The 20,306-nt window shown below is 61.3% G+C and overlaps 3 protein-coding genes across 3 annotated transcripts; 1 reads left to right on the plus strand and 2 right to left on the minus strand.

The window, feature by feature from the left end:
* Nucleotides 1-841: 841 nt before the first annotated feature.
* On the minus strand, nt 842-5,188 carry ZBTB48 (zinc finger and BTB domain containing 48). The gene is given in 10 exon segments (XM_054394812.1): nt 842-1,265; nt 1,348-1,436; nt 1,551-1,715; nt 2,091-2,227; nt 2,448-2,602; nt 2,947-3,033; nt 3,311-3,403; nt 3,680-3,791; nt 4,420-4,762; nt 4,804-5,188. Coding segments are annotated over 10 exon segments (1,842 nt in total). The 3' UTR covers nt 842-989.
* A 197-nt stretch (nt 5,189-5,385) lies between these two features.
* Nucleotides 5,386-9,473, minus strand: TAS1R1 (taste 1 receptor member 1). The gene is made up of 6 exons (XM_054394898.1): nt 9,325-9,473; nt 8,923-9,229; nt 7,870-8,646; nt 7,322-7,534; nt 7,106-7,226; nt 5,386-6,317 (listed from the first exon to the last, which is right to left on the minus strand). Exons 1-6 carry the CDS (start codon nt 9,471-9,473, stop codon nt 5,386-5,388), a joined length of 2,499 nt encoding a protein of 832 aa, XP_054250873.1.
* A 99-nt stretch (nt 9,474-9,572) lies between these two features.
* NOL9 (nucleolar protein 9) lies at nt 9,573-15,084 on the plus strand. Its single transcript, XM_054394899.1, has 12 exons — nt 9,573-9,764; nt 9,839-10,064; nt 10,197-10,372; nt 10,431-10,569; nt 10,733-10,829; nt 11,479-11,576; nt 12,267-12,428; nt 12,600-12,882; nt 13,284-13,395; nt 13,624-13,801; nt 14,380-14,513; nt 14,829-15,084. The coding sequence occupies exons 1-12, from the start codon at nt 9,573-9,575 to the stop codon at nt 14,946-14,948; spliced, it is 1,917 nt and encodes a 638-aa protein (XP_054250874.1). The 3' UTR covers nt 14,949-15,084.
* The last annotated feature ends 5,222 nt before the right edge of the window (nt 15,085-20,306 follow it).

The following is a 20,306-nucleotide window of genomic DNA, read 5'->3' on the forward strand; positions in this document are numbered from 1 at the left end:
TGCTGGTGCTGCTGAGCTATAAATAGCGCTGGCTGTGCCCCCCCGGCTGCGCCCCCGCAGATCCCTATTTATTTTTTTTTTTTAATTCATTGTGACTGAATGTTGGAGAGCAGCTGGAGCCCCTCCTCCACAGCAAAGGCAGCTGGCATTTACAGACAATGTATTTTTATTCTCATGGTTTGTTTTTAAACTGACTTGCAGCAAAGTTAAATAAAAGATTAGGTAAATCTCTGTCATTCTTGCGGGGCAAACCTCGCACTGCAGCGCTTCTCAGCCTAGGCACCTTTGAACTGGAGCCTTTCTGCCATCTTGGTGAGTAAAGGAGGGGAGAGTGCAGCTGCAGTGTTGGGGCACGTGGGTACATCCCATGGTCTCCCCCTGCTCTCTCAGGGTGTTCAGGGAATGGTTCCCAGTGGCACAGCAAACCTGGCTCAGGTTTTCTCAGACCTGTCCAACCCCCACACTCAAAAGCAGGAGCCCAGAGCATCGTCCAACTCCGTGCAGCTCTAAGTTCAGTAACACAGAAGTGATCCCAAAGGTCTCACCACGTGCTACAGGTTGTATTCTTAATGGGTAAAGCAGCAGCAATTAGCAGCAGCCTGCCACAAGGCACCAACTTAAAGGGGAGACAAAACCCTCACGAGCTGAGGGAGGGGCAGAGATGTGCTCTTGGGGCAGGTCAACTTGGGACTGTGAGCTTCTGGTGTCAAGAGCAGCACCAGCAGCACACGGCAGGACTGCTGCAAGGAAAGGTGAGACCAACCCTGCCTGGGCTGCAAACCAGCACTCCTTAAGCGCCACCCCAGCAGCACACACACACACAGAGCCATCCTGTCCCACCTGGATGTTTATTAAAGGAGCCTTTATGAGGAGCTTCGTGCTCAGCCCTTCCTCTGGGGCCTGATCGTAACTTCATAGTAAGGTCAGGTTCCTGCAGTCAGGGGTGGGAGCAGCCCCAAGCTGTATTCTGAGAGCCACGTGGGTGCCTGCTACATTCCACAGTGCTCGGGGAGCGTCGTTAGGATCAGTGCCTGCTCGATCACATCCACTGGTGAGAGTCGCCCCACAGGGATCTCCTCGGGCAGGGAGCCACGGGACAGAGACTCCATGATCACCGCAGCTGAGCCCACCTCCAGCTCAGGCGGCGGCTGCAGTGCCACCACCACAGTCTTCTCGTCCTCAATCACCAGGTTCCGCAGCTTGCGCTGCCGCGGGTTGTAGTTCTCCACCCGGTCGTGGATCTCCATGTGGCGCCTCAGGTGAGCCTGCAATGGGAAAGGCCAGCCAGGGCTGGCTCCCCAGCACAGGGCACCCCAAGAGGGTCCGCAGGGCAGGGGGAGGCCTCACCTGCCGCGTGAACTTGTAGCCGCACTCGGAGCACTCGAACTTCCTGACACCCTTGTGCCGGCGGACGTGGACACGCAGCTGCTCCACAGCTGCGGAGGGAAGGGAGAGCCCTTCGGTGGCAGCACCACACTGGACATGCCCAACGTGAGGTTGAGCCACGCCATGGGAGCAGGGCAGGTGCCAGGGCCATGCCTTGCTGTCACCTTTGAAGGTCTTCCCACAGATCTGGCAGAAGTGTGGCCGGCCCTCCTGGTGGCGGCTGGCAACATGCCGCAGCAGGGGCCCCTTCTCGGTGAAGCGCTGCTCGCAGAACTCGCAGCTGAAGGGCCGCTCCCCGGTGTGTGTCCGGTTGTGCTTGTCCAGGCTCGCTGCCATGGCATGGGGAGAAGCACAGGTCAGTGGCATGGTGCCTACCCCCAGCGTGTGCCTGAGCCATGCCACGGAAAGTGATGGCACAGTCGGGCTGTACCAGGCTGGCTATCAAGGCTCAGAACACTGCAAGCAGCAGCCTGACCCTCACTGGACTAAACTCCAATTCCTTCCCCTTTGGTGCTGTGAGGGTACCAGAGATGAGGAACATTCCCTCCTCAGCCAGCACATGCTCATGAGCATGGGGCTCCACTCCCCACAGGAATCCAGGAGCCTCACAGGAGCCCAGGATCAGGCAGGTTTCCAGCACAGCTGCTTTCTGGAGGCCTAGGATGCCAGGCCAGAAAGCTTGGCACCACCAGTCCCAGCTGTACCTTGTGTCCTGAAGGTCTTGCCGCAGAGGTGGCACTGGAAGGGCTTCTCCCCAGTGTGGGTACGCAGGTGCATGTTGAGGTTGGCCTTCTGCGTGAAGGCATGGTGGCAGAACTCGCAGACATAGGGCCGCTCGTTCCTGTGGGCAGCCACAACTTACCTGCAGCCCTGCCAGCTGCTCCTTGCCCAACACTCTTGTAATTAAACCCCACTCAGTTTCACCTGGCACCTCTAGGAAGGGGCTTCCTGCCACCCTCCAGCCAGCTACTGCCCCCATCATCATCCATCCAGGTGCCCTTGAGGGAGGAAGCAGAGGCAGGGTGGAGGCAGAAGGATGCTGGATGCTGGCAGTGTCGTACCTGTGCTTGGCCTTGATGTGCATCTGCAGGCCATTCCGGCTAGAGGCCCTGTGCCCACACTCCTCACACACAAACAGCTTCTCTCCACGGTGCTTGAAGGCCTCGTGCAGGCGCAGCTCTGTCCGAGACAGAAAGCACTTGGAGCAGGTCGAGCACTGGAAGGCCACAGGAGAGCACAGGGTTAGGAGCTGTGCCTGCGCTGCCCTGCTCGCTGCCTGTGCCCCAGCCCTCCGCTTGCCACTCTGGGGCCCTCCTGATGCCAGCTGTGGCAGCACCTCCAGCTCTGAGCCACCACCTGAGAGGAGGCAGCCTGACAAGGGTCAGCGCTTGGAGCGATTAGCCAAGGAAGTGACAAGAGCTGCTCCTGTACCCAGGACAAACCCATCTGCAGCAGCTCCGTCACTCCCCAGAGACAGGCAGGACGATGTGCAGCAGTCGCTAGGCGAGGACTGAGCACAGGATGATTCCCCCCTGAAGTCCACCCCTGACCTCCCCTTACCGCATGGGGCTTTGGTGCGCCGTGGAGCTTGATCATGTGGCTCTGCAGGTCCTTCTTCTGCATGAACTGCTGGGCACAGGAGGAGCACTGCAAGGCAGGAGAGGAGCAGGGTCAGGTTCCAGCTGCCCACAGACAGCCATTTCTGCATAATAGGATCAGCAGCATGCAGGGCAGGGCAGTGTCGCTCTGACGTGGAACCCCCAGAAGGCTGCAGGAAGCGCCTGGCTGTGAGGCCTCCTTGGAGCACATCATGGCTCAGAGCCTGGGTATGGCCCTCACTGAGCTCCTGCACTCAGCTCCCCTGCCGGGCTGGGTCAGGCTGCCCCTCCCTTCCTGCCAGCAGCCATCCACAGGCACCGCTGACCTTGTAGGGCATCTCTCCGGTGTGTGACACCATGTGCAGCCGCAGCTCCATGCGCCTCTTGAAGGCCTCCTGGCAGACCGAGCAGCTGAACACCTGCAAGACACAGGGCAGGTGTCAGCACCGCCAGAGCCCAGCACACAGCTTGGCTCAGCCCCACGCAGGCCTGGCTGATCTGTGGCACAGAGGTCTTTGTGGCCTGGAAATGACCAGAGGTGAGCTGCTGCTGTCCTCAGCAGCAGAGTGGGAAGCCCTGGCTGTGGGATGCTGTGTGGGGCATGAAGGATTTTGGCTGAGTGGGACAGGTGAAAAGGCTCCAATCCTGCTCCTGCACAGCACCCCTCACTTCCCACAGCACCCTCCTGCCCCTACCTGCTCCGAGCGGTTCATGCAGTTACGGGCCTCGTGCTCCAGGAGGTTCTCTTTCCTGAAGTAGCATTTGCCACACTTGGAACATTCAAAGGGTTTCTCTCCAGTATGTTTCCTGGGGAGTGCAAGTGGAGAGCACCCATCGTTGCCAGCCCCACAGCAGGGATGCAGGAGCAGGCCCCTTACACCCCCAGCATCAACATTGCATTGCCCAGAAGCTGCCTTCTACCCAGCTTTTGGAACACAGTCGAGCTGCTGGCACCCACTGTGCTCTGTGAAACCTCAATTCCACAGGGCCAAGGTCCACCATCAAGCAAAGCAGAAGCTTGCACCCCCTCTGCGGGTACCTGCTCTGGTTATCCCTTACCATGCCAGTGTGCTCCCCATAACCCAAACTTCCCCAGCCCGTGCTAATCCTGGAAGCCCAGAGGCAGGATTTGCCACTGGCCACCTCAATGCCCCCTCCTAGCCCCAGGCTGCTCCAGCCACTGAAGGACCCCAGCCTAGGCATTGCAGCCCTCGGAACCATTTCAGAACTACAGAACCACCCCAACTCAAAGCGATCCCCATGCGGGGCCAAAGAGGACCCCCTCTTTCACCCCGGAGGGCACCGAGGCGTTGAGATCACCTGGCTGCGAGCTGAGCCCTTCGCCACCCCCGCGGGAGGGCTGAGCCGCTGGGGGAGCGGCGCGATCCCGGCGCACGGACGCGAGGGACGGAGGAGCCGAAGCCGCAGCGTTTACCTGTTGTGCACTTTAAGGTAATATTTGCTGAGGAAGGTTTTATGACATGTGGGGCACTCGACCGGCACCGCTGTACCTTTTCTGCTCCCCGGTGTCTCCGCCGCCCCCGTGCCGCCGGGTGCCTTCCCCGGCGGGGGAGTCTTTTTGCTCTGTAGGGCCTTTTCCTCGGAAAGGGGCTCGGTGTCGCTGTCCCCCGCCCCGCCGTCGCCCACTACCTCCTCCGGGGCCGGGGGGGGACCCTGCGAGGGAACAGGCGGCCGTCACCGCGTCTCGCCCGCAGAGCGGCCACCCCCTCGCTTCTTCCCGTCCTCCCGTTCCCATCACGCACCGCCGGGCCGCTGGGCTGTGAGGCCGCCACGGCCACGCTGTCCGCCTCGCTCAGGCGGCTCAGGGCGGGAGCAGCGGGGCGGCGGGGCCGCTGGCGGGGACCGGCGGGACGGAAGGCGCGACAGAGCGCTACGGCGTCGGGCACGCCGAGCTGCTCGGCGGCGGCCAGGAGCCGGGCGCGGTTATGGGCGGTAAGCGCCAGGCGGCCGGTGTAAAAGAAGTCAAGGAGAAGCTGGAAAGTGTCGGCGAGACCCTCGGGCAGCGCCACCGGCCTGCCGGGCTCGCGGGCGCGGAAGAAGCGGGAGCAGCTGGCCAGTACTGGCCAATGGGCGCGGAACTCCCGCCCGCCCACGCCCAGCGTCGCATCGCAGAACTGCCCGGCCACGCGCTGCCGGTTCAGCTCGCGCAGGACGCGGACGCTGTGCGCCGCTGCCGCCGCCATGGCCGCGCCGCTACCGGGACCCGGGCGCCGCCGCCATCTTGGCAGCGTGCCGGAAGTGGCGTGCTCGCGCCGGGCTGCTGCGCACCGGAAGTGACGAACTGGAGCCGCGGCGGGAGCGGGAGGGGAGGGGAGTGGGGAGGCACCGCTTCGGGGACGCGGTCGAGGAGATGGTGGCAGTGGATCTGGCCCCTCACTGCTCAGGTGTCGGCCAGGCGCCGCGTATAGTGCTGGATCGCCATCTGGAAGTGCTCGGGAGTGTTGAAGTGCGGCCGCAGCAGGATGACGAAGGCCTTCGGGAAAAAGAAGCCGCCCAGCAGCGCGCCCACCGTGCAGAGGTAGCCGAACACCTGGGCCGCCGCCTCGTCCCGCCCGCGGAACGCATCCTGAGTGCAGAGCACGGTCGCGGAGCAGGCGAGGTGCAGCAGTAGGCTACAGGTCAAGCACTTGGCCTCGTTGTAGCTGGCGGGTAGATCCTTGCCCGCGTAGCTGAGGGTGAAGCAGCAGACGCTGAGCAGCACGGTGTAGGCGGTCACGGCCGTCCTGCTCACCGCGTCGTTCCGGCCGCACTCCAGCAGCACCCGGTCGGTCGCCGCGCCGTAGTCCATGCGCGGTGCCGAGGGGCTGATGGTTTCCGAGGCCAGGCACAGCAGCGCCTGGGCCACCGTGCTGGCCGCGATGAAGAGTACCGGCCCCCTGCAGCGCAGCCAGGCCTCATAGAGGGCCGGGCAGCGCGCGTTCAGCTTGAAGATGCAGATGATCTGGAAGGAGCGCGTTGCCACGCACGACAGGAAGAGGGTGAAGCTGATGGCAAAGAGGGGGAGCCGCAGCAGACACGAGTGCCATGTGGGCTCCCCGAAGTAGCAGAAGAGGCTGCTGCAGGCGCAGGCCAGAGAGCCCAGCATGAGGAAGCACATGTTCCCACCCGCTGACTTGACCACTGGTGTGGAGACGTTCAGGGCAAAGAGAACGGCCAGCCCTGCCAGGAGCAGCATGAGGAGGGCAGTGAGGGTCAGCAGTACCCAGGAGATGGGTTCGGACCAGGACAGAAACTCGATGGTGCGGTTGAAGCAAGCCTCACTCCCCGTTGGGGCCCACTCATCTATCCTGCAGGACTGGCAGCTGTAGAGGTCTGTGGAGGACATGAGCCCGAGTGATGACAAAGACATCTCACATTTCATGGACCCTGGTAAGAGATGTGCCCCGGGCTCTGGCAGGGGCTCAGCTGGGCCAGCTGAGGTTCAGAGGTGTGTGGGCTGTGGGTGGAAATTGGCTCAGGTATCCAGCTGCAACCACTGAAGGCCAGGAGGGGTTGCAGCTGCTGCCCATCTGCGGATGGTGCTGGGGAATGGGGCAGGAACACCGCTTGTGTCTGGGGGCTCCCCATGTGACCCAGAGCTGACCGGTTCCATTCCCCTCAGCCCATGTGCAGGCTAAGGCTGCCAAGCAACCTGTTTGTTGTGGCTGGTGACTTGGAGGCAGGAGATTTCTGCCACCTGTCCCAGGCAGGAGACATTTCCATATGCCAGCTGCTGGTGACCACATTGTCCGGAAGCCCTGAGTGCCACCTGGAGCTCAGAGACAACCACTGGGTTGAATTTCCCTCACGGAGGATGTGGTGCCGGATGTCCCTTGTCCGTTGGCTGCAGCAGAAGGGGCTCTGCCGGTGCCATCTCCACTGGCTGTGGGCTTAGCATACCCACAGGGAAGCAAATGCAGTCAAATGCACCACGTTCAGGACAGGTCAGAGGCTGTACTGACCAGGGGAAGGAGAGAGAGCAGGAGGGAAGAGGCTGGGGAAAGAGCGGGACGGCAGCAAGAGGCTGCTGGAAGGAGGAGGCCGGGCATGGGAGGGAGGACACGGCCCTGCGGGCATGCTGACTGGATGGGTTCAGGAGGGTTCACAAGGGACACACTGACCTGATCTGTTCAGGAAGGTTCCCGAGGGGCAGGGCACACAGCTGAAGCAGCAGCGGTGGCGGCTCCGTTGCAGCCGCTTCTGTCCAGGCTGGCAGGGCTCAGAGCACACGGAGCTGGGAGCCTGTCGGGAGCAGCAGGAGTCAGGCAAGTGAGTAGCAGGCAGGAGGATGCAGCTGGCTTGGCAGTGAGCAATAAGGTCTGGATGCAGGACAGTACCTGGTGATCCCCTGTGTGCCACAGGATTCTGCCCTGGGTGATGCTCAGCCTGTCAGGGTTCACACGGAAGGTTCCTATCACGTCAAAGGCCCAGCTGGGGCCGCTCCAGTTCCACATGACAACGTCATAGCCCTTGCGGATGTCCCCACTGGCATCAAAAGAGATGTGGCTTCTGTACAGGCTGAAGTTCACTTGCTTGATTCTTGGTAGGAGCTGTGAAACAACAGGAAAAAGAGCCCTTCTCACTGATAAGCCTCAGACTGGGGCATGTCTTGCCTTGGGAGGGAGGTGTGCTAGAGGAGGGCCCCTTCTCTGCTCTGCCTTCTCTCTCAACAGCTGGCATAGATCCAGCTGCAAAAGCCTTCCTGATTTCTGCTAGGGGCTGGCAGTAGAAGAACCAAAGTGACCTAGGGTGAGGTCTGTGTCTGGGCTGCTCTGACTATGATGGGTGGCTGAAGCCCACAAGGCTCTTCACCTGGACACAAGGGTTTCAGAGGGGCAGAAGCCCCCAGGCATGCAGGGAAGATTGTTCCTCACGTTGCTCTTACCTGCCAGGGGTACACAGTGCGCTTGCTGCAGGCCCCCGAGGCGCAGCCCAGCAGGGCGTGCAGGCCGTGGGCCACGGCATAGACAGCAGAATAGACGTTGAAGGAGGCTTGAGCGTCGTAGATGTCAGGAGCAGCAGCAAGCGAGAGGCAGCGGGTGCAGCGCTGGGTGCAGGCCAGCTGGGTGCTCTCTGCATCCCCCACACCTGCCCCTGTGCTGCCAGCACGTTCAGCTGCAGCACTTTCTTCTGCTGCCTTCCAAGGCACAAACCGTTCCAGCATCATGGACTCCGTCTTCTCGACCGACATCCCCAGCACTGAGCCAATGCTCCTGATGCCAGGCACCTGCCAGATGGTCTGAGCCAACGGCCAGTCCTCAGAGCCCACCCACACCATGCCTGTGATGTTCCTGTGCACCACCACCTCAAAGAAGGGGAGGACGCTTTGCCTGGTGGCAAAGACAACAGTGACCTTGACCCTGACGTCCCTGAGGATCCTGACCAGGTTGTGGAGCTCCGGGTTGCTGGCATTGGTGCCGGTGGGGATGAGCCCTCGGTAGGCGACGCAGACACTGCTTGTGCTCAGCAGTTTGTAGAGGGCCTCCAAGCTGTCGCGGCCATAGGCGTTGTTGCTGCCCAGCAGTGCAACCCATGTCCACCTAAAGTGCTGCAGCAGCAGGAAGATGGCCCTCACCTGCTGCCCGTCACTGGGAATGGTGCGCAGGAAGGAGGGGTAGAACCGCTTCAGGCTCAGCGGCGCTGCGGAGGCTTCATAGCTGATCTGCAAAGGGAGCCAGGAGAAGGGGCCCAGTAGTGGCACAGGCAGCCTGGCTGCAGCGAGGTTCAAGGCTAGGCAGGCAGCAGACCCACAGCTGAATGTGCTGCTATAGAGAAGCCTTTGGAGGACAGACTGAGAGCAGCAGCTCCTTCATGCCGGTTCTCAGAGTCGAAAAAGAGATCCAGGCCAGCCACACGTGGCAGGGCTGCATCTTCAGCCCAGCCTGCCTCCTTGCCTCCATGCTCCCTCAGACCATTTCCACTGGCTAGCCACACTTACCTCCGGGACAAGGTAGACGCCGAGGATGGTTGCTGTGGTGAGGGCCAGCTGGGTACTGTCGGGTCCAATGACAGCCACTGCCTCGGGCTGGTAGTGGTGGAAGGCAGGGAGCACTTCCACCTCCTGGGCACCTTTCCGGGCAAGGGCTTGCAGCATGGCATGCAGGCTGGCAGGCTCTGAGCAAGCGTCATGGATGTCGTAGCCCAAGGTGATGTTTGGGAGAAGGGTGCTGGAGTTGTTGATCTCCTCCACGGCAAAGCGCATGGCTTGGGACAGGCAGTAGCCGTGGCTCTTGATGGTGGCGATGCTGTGTGGACACAGAAGTGGTTTTTAGAAAGGAAAAAGCACATTGGGGGTGGAGGAGTGGGGAGCCAGGGGCCACGCCAGGCACTGGGGGCTCACTTGTCGCACCCGCCCACGAACGGCTGCGCAGCAGCCCGCGGTGGCGGTAGGTGTAGCGAGAAGAGTCCGGCCAGGCGGTAGTCGCCGGCGCTGGTGAAGAAGGAGGCGGCGGCTGCCGTGCAGAGGCAGAGCAGGGCGGACAGTGGCATGATTAGGCGGTGCCGGGCGGCGGGCGGCGCCTCTTAACGGAGCGGCAGGGGCGGGACCGAGGGGTGGCGCCGAGGAGGCGGACGGAGGCTGAGGCTGCCATGCCCGCTCGGCGCGGCCCGCCGGCCCGCCGGCCCCGACGGGGCTCGAGCCGCGGCGGCCGGGTGGAGGCGGCCTGGAAGGAGTTCGTCGCCTCCTTCGCCCGCGCCAGTATGGTGCCGCCGGCCGACGGGGGTCTGGCGGCCGTGGAGGCGGCGGAGGGCGCCGCTGTCCTCCTCCTGGCTCCGCAGCAGGTGAGCGGCAGCGGGCCTCGCCGCGCCGCTTCTCCGTGCCCATGGCCGTCGGCTCACCGCGCCGTTCCCTGCAGACGCTGACCTTCACCGGGAAGTGTCGCTTGCGCTGCCTCTATGGTGCTGTCCGTCTCCTGGGCTTCGCCGTAGCCTCACACCAGCCGGCGCTGCCGGTCTTCTCGCCCGCCACGCACTGCGCCCTGACGCTGGAAACGCTACCGCCCGCCCGCCCGCCCGGCGCCGACCTCCGCCAGCTCCGTGCCGCCGCCCGCGCCGCCATGCGCGCGCACGGCGTCCGTCGCCGTGAGTGTGGCCGCCGCGGGGATGCGGGGCTGCCGCCATTTCGCGGGCGGTGCGGGACCGCCGCCATTTCGCGGGGCGGTGCGGGCGCCGTTCCGCGGGCCGCCGCCTGAGGGCGCTGTCTCCTCGCTGCAGACGCGCGCGTGAAGGCCATGGCGCGCTTCGCGCCGGACTGCGCCCTGGTGCTGCTGGAGCACCTGGACACGCCGGTGACTCGGTACCTGCTCAGCCACCCGCCGCTCTCGCGCCTCTTCGAGCCCCCGGTGAGCCCCGCGCCCGGCCCGGTGCCTGCCCTGCCTTTCTCGCAGCAGGCGGCTGGCGCCGCAGCCACCCTTGGTGCACGCCCCCAAACCTTTCCCTCTTCCCTAGAGGAAGGAGGAGTCCAACTTCACGCCAGAGGACGCGGTGCTCGCCTCTGTTGGCATCGTGAAATGCAGCGCTGAACACGGGCTGCTGGTGTCAGAGAGCATGGTCCTAGCTCTGGAGGAGCTGATCCAAGCCTGCTGTGGTGAGTGGCCTGGGCTTGGTGAGTTGGGGCTTTCTAGCCAGACCAAGTCTGCAGTGTTTCTTCCAGGCTTTTGTTGGTTTATTTTCTAACAAACTCGCCTAATGAAATCACATCAGAGCAACTGTCAGTGCTGGGCCATTCCAGAGTATGTTTTGTTTTCCAGCTGAAGATGAAGGTGTCCCACTCATTCTGGTGTGTGGCCCAAAAAATACCGGCAAGTCGACATTCAACAGATACCTGATCAATCTGCTGCTGAACCGGTGAGTCCTCATGTCTTGCACGGTTCCAAGCAGGGTCTAGGAATGGGGGAACAAAAGCTGCCTGCCAGGGTTCTCAGAAAAGCTGTCAGGGCTGGAAACAAACAGGGAAAAGCTCACAGAAATGGCTCTTCTTGTCTTGGGCTCTTCTTAGGCAAGTTGTCTCTTGAAACGTTTCTGTTCAGATATTGCTAAGTGCTGCCGGCTGGCACTGGGGCACCTGAGCCAGTTGGGCTCCTGGTTTCAGTGAGGATCTGGGAGCTGCACCACTCAGACACCCAGTGAGGTATAACTGGTGTCTGGAAGAGTCTTGGTAGGGGAGGTGTAGACGCTTCCTGCCCTCACCTTCAGGGCCATATAAAATTTATAGCTCTGCAAAGGCTGGTCTCAGGGTGCCCAGTTAACATGGCAGGGGGTACTCTGGTATTGCCACCTCCAGTCCAGCTGTTTCTGAAGCTACTGCCATGCATGGCTCTGTGGGTGAGGCTGTGCCATTCTCATTCAGTACCTGCTGGGTGAGGGCATGAGAGAGACAAGGGGTGGCTCGACTGGGGAGTTCAGTGTGATCCCCTTCAGCAAAGCCAGGCTGTGTTTGTGGTGTGTTCTAGGGTGCCCTGTGGATGTAGCTAATTCCCAGGTTATGTCCCCACAGCCTCCCCTCTGTGGAGTACCTGGAGTGTGACATAGGGCAGACGGAGTTCACACCGCCAGGCTGCGTGTCCCTGAGCCACGTCACGGAGCCCCTCCTGGGTAGGTGCCTCCCACTGGGTGCCAGGCACCTGCTGCACTGCCAGCAGCTGCCTGTGGGTACAGGCTGTGCTGTAGCTGCCAGAGCTGTGTAGGGAATGGAGGCAGGCTGGGAAGGTGCTCTTGGGAGGTACCATGTGAATGCCTTGTTGAGCAGCTGGCCACTGTTCTCCCTGCTTTGGCTTTCATCTGTTTCAAAGAAAGAAGGGAGTTGTTCACCAGGTGGTGGGACAGGCTGTGGCATGTCCAAGTGGATTTTCAACCTTTGGGATTTGGGAAGCCTCTTTGGGGAAGACTGTCTTAGGTTTCAGTATCAGTAGCCAGAGAAATGCAGGCTGATGGATTCAACACAAGTTAGGGGCTGTTGTGGTGAATCTGAAAAAGCTGGAGGCAGGGAAATGGCTGCTGGTTGTGGCCCCTGTGGATTGGGGCTGCTGCCTGAAATGGCCATGGCCAGGCTGGGTTACCTTTAGCGTGGTCAGTCATAGAAGCGTGTTGGTTTAAAACACTGCTTTAAAACAATGATTTGGAACAAAAAACAAGGGGAGGTCCCCAGCCAGAGAGAGCTCCAGCACAGAGGCATGCCAGGGACACAGCGGTGTGTGCAGGGGATTGTGTGGAAGTGCTGCAGCGCTGCCAGGGCTCTGCTTTGACTTCCTGAAAGCACTGGAGGTTGGCTGCTTGCTGTTCCAGGGCCCCCATTCACTCACCAGCAGGCCCCACGCAGGATGGTCTACTATGGCCTGACCAGCTGTGAGCAGGACACGGAGAGGTACCTGGACGTGGTGAAGTCTGTGTTCAACTCCTACAAGAAGGAGGTGCCCCTGGTGGTCAATACCATGGGCTGGGTGAAAGGTAGGCAGGGTCAGGCTGCTGGCGGGGGTGGGAGCTGGAGCAGGACGTGGCCAGGTTCTCTGCAGAGCCTGTAGCCAGAAGCAGAGCTTGCCCCTGGGGAGCCTGCAGTGCTGTCCCAGGCCTGCCCTGTGGCTGCAGCAGCAGTAGTGCTGTCTTCTCTGCTCCCTGAAGGTGAGGGCTTGCTGCTTCTGATCGACCTCATCCGGCTGCTGTGCCCCAGCCACATCGTGCAGATGGATGTGTACGACTGGAAGGCTATGGTCCCCCTCAGCCCTGACTACGTTCACCTCACTGCTGGCCTCTACACCAAGGGCAAGCAGCAGGCCAAGTGCAGGCAGATGAGAGCAAGCGGAGCAGAGCCATGGAGCCCCTCGGAGGGGGCTGGGGACGCTCCTGAGTACAAGCTGCTCTACATCCACCCTGAGTTCCCCCGAGCAGGAGCTGCAGGCGAGGCGTGAGTGCAGGGCTCAGTGCTGCCTGCTGGGTACTGGGCTGGGGGAAGTGCAGCTCAGCCTCCACAGCTCCTGTAAATCAGTCAGGGCTAACTGGTTCGCTTACTGGGGGGCTGTGTTCGGGTGGTGGTTGTGGTTTCCAGGTACTTGGTGGAAGGAGGGAGGGGGATAGTTCCTTCCTGTTCTCCAGATGATTGCTCTCAGGTACTCTTACACTCAGCATGGCTCCACCTTGGAGTCACTGTTAGGACTCCTTTGGAGGTTCCTTACCTGTTTCTTACAGTCCTGGGTGGTGATCACCTCAGTTCGAGTCCTCTGATAGCTTGAACACTTCTGAGGTGTTTGTTTTGGAGTCACTGGGCAGGGCCTCTGTGCCTACCCTGACCCGTGGCTGCTCTGGCAGGCGAGTGCACAGCAGCATCCTGCGGGACGCAGCCATCCTGGGCTACCTGGGCCAGCTGCAGTGCCCGGATGTGGGCGCCTTGCTGCCACTGCACAGCCTCCTGCCATACCAGGTGAGGAAGGCTTGGGGGTGCTGCACAGAGCCCTGCTGGGAGGTGATGGAAGAGGGGAGGAGGCTGCGTGGTGTGCCAGGAGGGCTGTGGGTGCAGCACCTCTCCTGTATGCAGGTGCTGAGGTGATGCCCACCTGGCACTTGCTGGGGAGCTGCTGGGTGCCCCGTGCCCAGTGCTATCTCAGCTCCAGCTCCGTTGATGCTGAGCCCTGCTCTGCCTTCCCTCCAGGTGCCTTTCCGTGCCGTGGCGCTCAGGGTCATCCACACAGACGTGGCCCCCAACAACACCCTCTATGCCCTGAATGCCAGCTGGGTTGGGCTGTGCCACATGCCTGATGAGGTACAGGGCCAGGGCGAGGCTCCGGTGTTGCTGACACAGACTCCGGTCTGCGACTGCCTCGGCTTCGGTGGGTGGCAGGATGGCCTGAGCCATGTGCCCAGGGCACCAGGATGGGCACTGGGGTGGCTGCTCCAAGCAGCAGCTGCAGCAGGGCAAGGAGTCACAAGAATGATCTGAGCCCTCTGTCCTTCACAAGCTACGGTTCAGGGCCTTGGGTTTGCATTAACTTGGGGTCACAGCTGAGGGTTGGATGTCACAGCTGGGGGGGATGTTTTGGGGGGTGTTGGAGCTTCTCTCTCTGACAGCCTGACCACCTGCTGGTTTCCTGTTCTTCAAGGCAGGTTCCATATGGCTTGGGCAGAGTTCAGCTGTCCAGTTGTTTCCTTCTACAACTCCTTTAATGCTGCAGTTCTAACTGGGACTTTGGCACTGAGCTGTTCTAGCTCCTGGCAGGATGTGCTAGGGAATAGGGGCACATGGTTTGGGAAGTTAGCCGAGGTGCTGCAGAAGTGGAGTACAGCAATGCAGATGCTCCCTGGTGTGTCTCAGGAAGCCGTTTAGTGCCAGAGCTCTGGCTATGGCTGGCTGCACAGCCTGGCAGGACCAGCTGGGGTGGGGGCTGAGCTTTGCCTGTGTCCTGCTCAGGAATTGTCCGCGGGGTCGACATGGAGAAGAAGCTTTACCATGTTCTGACCCCAGTGCCTGTGGAGAAGCTGAGACTGGTGAACTGCCTGCTGCTTGGCAGCGTTGCCATCCCCAACTGCGTGCTCGTGGGGCAGGTAGGAGCAGCCTGGGGAGAGGGGAAGCTGGAGACTGCCTGGCAGGTTGGGCACTGCATGCCCAGGAATGCCTGGGCCCTGGCAGATGTTATCTGTTCTGGGAACTGCCCTTAACACCTGGAAACCAGGAGAGGAGGATGGAAACAGGGAGAGGAGGACGTTCCTGGCATGCCTCAGATACCAGCACAGGGCTGGTTTGGCCCTGGCTTGCTGCTCTTGCAGCAGGCAACTCTGCCAGCCTGGGGAGGAAGGGGTTTCCTGTTCTACGGAAGAGATGAGGCTTTAAGGCTCTCTGCTTTTGTTTTCCCTTTCCAGCAAGGAGTTCAGGGTGAGATCCCCTATGTCACCTCTGATTACAACTACAGCATCATGGGCTCTGGGAAGCTCAGGAAGAAGCATTTCAAGAGGAGGGAGTTTGACTGCGACTATACCTGAAGCCTGGGCACCACAGGCTCACGGGAGCCCTGGCTGCTGCAGAGCTCACCAGGGTGTGGATACTTCGCACCCACTTTTGACAATGTTTTATATTTTCAGTTTGTATTTTAGTGTTTTGTAATAAAGATCTGTTCAAGACGGGTCTCTGGGTTGAGTTTTTGCCTCAGCTTGCAGGGACGTGGAGAGGACTGGCAGCAGCTGGGGTGGCTGCCACCACAGTGCTCTCTGCCCTGTGTCTGCAGCAGCTCTCTGCAAGCTGCCCTTGGTTAGCTCCTGGTGTCTGAGAGCAATCCATGGTAGTGTGAGCCTGAGCCACAGCCCTGGGCTGCTCATGGTTCTCTGGCTTGGAGAGGGCTCCTGCTGCTGCTTCTTTGCTCAGCACTGCAGCTGGAGATGGGGGAGGAAGCAGCAGCCAGAAGCTCCTCTCTGCCACTGAGTGACCACAGATGGACCCACTGGAGGGGTTTGGCCACTCACCACCCAGCTCTGGGTCACTGCTGTGTGCCAGCTCTGCCCAGTGCCCTGCAGCTGCAGTTCAAAGGCTCAGGCACTGACTGTCAGCCTCAGCTCTGCCTCTGTAAAAATGGTGCTGCAGGTAGAGGCTAAACTGAGGTCCAAGTGGGAAGGAATTTGTCACAAAGGTGCTTCCTGGAGCCCCAGGTGCTGGTCCTGACCAACACCAGGTGAAAGCTCTGTTTCTTTCCCAGGTGTGTGCTGGGGCAATGATCTGCTCTGCAGTGAGGATGAGGCTGGTGGGAGCCCAGCAGAGGTGAGTGAGCATCTGGGGCTGAGCTGACCTTTTGGGAACCCACTCATGAGTGGGTGGCAGCAGCATGTGAGGTGTGCAGTGGATCTGTGACTGCAAAGTCAACCTCCTACAGCTCCTCCGGGCACAGCCTGGTGCTGCCCAGTGTGCCAGCATCAGGGACAGTGCACCCCTTGGGATCCCCAGTGGCCAGGTCTGCAGAGGAGGGATTTTTAGGGCTCATGGCTGCTGAGTAATCCATGAGGAATGCTGTCAGCCAGGGAGCCTGCTTTGAGCCCTCCACCTGTGCAGGGCAAAGGAGCTGGGAGGGGATGGAGCTGGAGAGGAGCTGCCAGGGGCTATGCAAGAGTTAAAGCTCCAACTTAATCCAGGCCTAATTATCCCCATCTGTCTGAGTCTGGCAGTGAGAGAAGGACTTGGCCAGCAACTTCTCCCATGCTGTGGCTCAAACAAACAGAGGGGCAGGCAGCAGACAGGGGAAAATCCCAGTGGGACAAGGCAGGAGTTCCAGAGACAAGAGGGCGTGGGAAAGGTGAGATGGGCGAGGGGCAAGGGTGAAATGCCCAGTGTACAACCTCCCCTGGGCTGACATCCTCCTCGAGGCTGTCACTGTGTCCCCAGCATCCACCCCCCCTGGCTGAGAGTAACAGATCCTGTGCTGGCCAGGCAGGGATCTCCATTGGAGCCAGGGAGCAAGCAAGCGAGTAACCCCCACGAGCCAGTGCCAGGCCTCCCATGCCTAGTTTTGGACGTTTCTGGGTGGGGGTTACCAAGCTGCCAGGGCCTGCTGTCACCCAGGGCAGATGCTGCAGCCACAGAGGGACCACAGCAGCTCCTGGAGGTCAACCTGCATCTGCCGTGACAGGAAAGGGGCAGTGGAGCTGGGGGGAGCTGTGGGACATAAAATTGCCATCAGAGTGTGGCAGCTTAGTGATCAGATGGCAGCTGGGTCCTTGGCACTTAGAGCATTGAGGAGCTGATGATTCCTTTTCCAGGCTGTCACATCTTACAGTTTTGCAGCAGCTATTTCCAGGGTACTTCCTGGATCCCTTTTCTGGTTAAGGTCACCAAAAAGCAGCAGGGCTGAAGGGTGTTGGTACCCTCAGGAGAAGCTGTGGATGCCGATGAGCTTGGGGGCAGGTTGGTCCTGCATGGTGTTGTGGCTTTTGGAGGGTAAGGGAGGGTTTCACGTGGGGCAGGACAAAGCTGCCATCCTTTGCCACTTTTGTGGGGTTTAAGCCCTATTCAGCGCTTTCCCATTTGCTCACATTTAGCAGGAAAATCTCCCCCCAGACGCCTGTGCGGGCTGGGGGCCCCCAGCATGCCCGCGGGGGCGCAGCCAGGGATTGGGGTGGTGCATTCCTGCCCCGCTAAAAGCCGTCTGATGCGGAGCTGCCGAGCAGCCCCCCTCGTCACGCTGATTATTTCCATCACAAGTGCGTCTTGTCCCCGCGGCCGAAGGGCTTTCACAGGCGGCGGAAAGTGAAATTTGTGCAATGTCTGTAGGAGGCTGAAGAAAGGCCCTTTGTGTGCCCCCCGCGCGGGTGCTGGGCAGCCTCCAGCAGCACCCTCTGCCGCCCCTCGGCTCCGGCTGCCGGCCTCAATGCGCTGCTTGTCCGGGCACCGGGATCCACTCTTCAAGCAGGAGCTGGGCTCCCCCAGTTAGTGCCACCGCTGTCCCCGGCGGGGCGGGCACGGCTCGGGGGAGCCCGGCCGCAGACCCAGGATGTTTCTGTACCGGAGAAAGAGGGGAGCCTATGAGCTGGAGGCTTTGCCCGCTGGGCTAGCGGGGCTGGAGTGTGGGGCAGTGGAGCGCTTCTCCTGGAGCTCCAGCCTGGACAGCGGCGAGGAGCCCGGGGGTAGGTGGCTGAGGGCTGGGGGGAGCTGGTGGCAGCCGCCCTGGGCCAGAAACTCTGGCAAGGAGGAGAAGGGGCTGGGAGAAGGTCTGGCTGGAGCAAGGATGCAGCGGGAATGCTGCAGCAGAGATGCCGTGGGAACACTGCAGGTGCAGCATGGGACCACTGAGCAAACTAATCCTGGGGCACTGGCACCGCTCCCTCCCGGCTCAGGCATCTGACACAGGGAGCTGCCGCCGTGTGCTCCGCTGAGGGGACGCTCCGGTTTCAAAGTCCTTTGCTGTCACCGGGAGAGCTGGAAGCGAGAGCGCAGCCAGCAGCGGGAGGAGGTGCCGGGCCAGGGAAAGGAGCTGGCGGGGACAGGATTCCTTCTCCAGCCCCTGGAGTGTCTGGTGGGGACCGGGACACCCTCTGGCCTCTGCCATCACCTCGGGCTCCCTCTGTGCTCCTTGCCGAGGAGCTGCCACCCGCACGCCTGAGGCCCTGCGTGCGACCTGCTGCCAGGGTCAGCGTTGGGGAAGGGCCAGGCGGCTCCGGCTGTGCCAGCAGCTGCGGTGTGTGGCTGATCGCCGGCACCACCGCCTGCTCCAGCCAGCCTCGAGTTCTCGGTGAGTTTGGAAAACTTTCCCCTGGGTGCATGAAAGAATTTCTGGTTTGTTTCCGTTATTATTCCTGATAGGTCAAGTGAAACAGCGGCGAGGGGCAGGAGGCCAGCTCAGTGCAGGGGCCGCTGCGGGGCAGCCACGGCGACAGAGCCCCCATTGTGCTCCAGCCGCGGGGGCAGCGCCGCAGCCCCGGCTCCCAGTGCAGTCTCGGGGAGCGGCGAGCCGAGCCCTGCCCGCTGCTCCTGCGCTGCTGTCCGGCAACGCCTACCGTGCAGTGCCACTCTGCCTGTGCCCGGCGTCGCCTCCGGCCTGGGGCACCAAAGCCGGTCCGGATTGATTCCCCCTCCTCGGGCAGAATCAACATTTTTTGGGGTTTTTTCATCCCGCAGACTGAGTCTAACCTCGGCCTTGGCAGCAGTCCCGCTTGGGCCATCACGGGTGCCGTTTTTGTTGGCAGGAGGGACGCGGGAGAGGGGAGCAGCGCAGTGGGGAAGTCCCTGTGCCGGCTGCCCTGCTGCTGGGGCTGGTGCAGCCGTGCCACCTGGTGCAGCCGTGCCCCCTAGCCTCTCCGTATCTTCTACACCAACTCTCTACCTTCCCCTCGGAGTATCCCTGTGCCTCAGCGGGGCTGCCTCGCAGGGTGTTCCTGCCGCTCTTTTGCCACTCGCAGTCTGCTATTTTTAAACGATTAGATGCGACACAAAACAAAAGCCTTCAGAATAGGATTTGTCCTTAAGGCCGATTTAACCATCAAAGCTTAACATAGCAACTAAGCCCCTTTGGGGGCTGGCGACTCGCAGATGTAGCACTCCTGCAACAGCCCTGCTCCACGCTGGCCTTGGGGAGCTGGGGCAGGTCTGTGCCCTGATCCTGTGACGTGGGGTGCCAGGCAGGAGATGTGGGATGCTTGGCGCCTTCCCCCGTGGGCCATGCAGCACTGGTCTCGGGAAGGAAATTTTACCCCCTGGGAAGACTCTCAAGCAGGGAGCAGCAGGGAGCAGCAGGCAGCAGCAGGCTGGCCCAGCCTTGGCTAAGCCCGAGCACTTTGCCAAGCTCTTCACACAGGATTTGCAGTGTGGGAGCCTCAGCACGGCCCCCTGTGTGGGCAGAGCTGGGACCAGGGCTGGAGAGGGCTCACAGCAGCACCCTGACACTGACCTCTCTCTCTTCAACAGCCGAGCTGTGTCCACTGGAACAGACGGTGCTACACTGCCAGAACCCCAACTGCATCAGCGACAGGACAGCGGCCAAGGTGGGTGCCATGGGGTGGTGGGCAATGCCTGGCAGCTGCCTTCTGCCATTGCCTGGCATCAGTGCCACAGGCGAGAAGGAGAGCAAGTGGCTCTGCCCAACCTGCCATTCCTTAAAGCCCCCCAGCATGGTTAGTAGCACCCTGCCTGCTGTGTACCCCCAGCCCATGCTGGGCACGCACTCCCTTGTGGTGTCAAGGTCCTGCAGGCATTCAATGACACAGCAGCATCTGCCCTGTTTCCCTGGCTGCCATGATTTGGCCTAATCCCTTCCAGCCTGTCTGTCCCCCACACTAGAGAGGATTTAGGGTCCCTTTGCTCCCACTGTCTGTCCGGGTGCTGGGCTGGACCCGTGTGCCAGCTCCCTGTGGGTCCCCGGTGTTCCCGTGCTGGGCTGTGGGCGGTGTCTGGCATGGACCAGGCAGGACAACAGCCCAGCCACGTTGGGAGGTGTGCCCCTGCACTTTGTTTGCACGGCTGGGGTGACAGGGCCAGTGCCAGCGGGGCCACACATGGCGCTGGGTTGCAGCTGCCCCAGGGTGTAGCTAGGACTCACCAGGACCACCCCACTGCTGTCACTAGAGACCCTCAACAGCACCCAGCTGGTAGCATGGGATAGGTGCTCATCCTGTCATGGCACAGAGCTGCACAGTGTCCCTCCTCACTTCATGGGGCAGCTGCTGAGGGTAAACCTGCCACATGCTGTAAGTGCTATGAGGTTGGGAGCTGACCCTTGGGGTGGGCACAGGGGCTTGGGCAGTCTGTCCTCCCTTTTGGGCACGAGCCTGGGGCTGAGCTGCCAGCGTAAGGTGGACAGAGAGTGCTGCATACTGGTGGGGCATCTGCCAAGGGTCCTGGGGGTGCCCACTGAGGGAACACCA

This window comes from Indicator indicator, chromosome 32 (genome assembly GCF_027791375.1).
Source record: "Indicator indicator isolate 239-I01 chromosome 32, UM_Iind_1.1, whole genome shotgun sequence".
Taxonomy (NCBI): Eukaryota; Metazoa; Chordata; class Aves; order Piciformes; family Indicatoridae; genus Indicator; species Indicator indicator.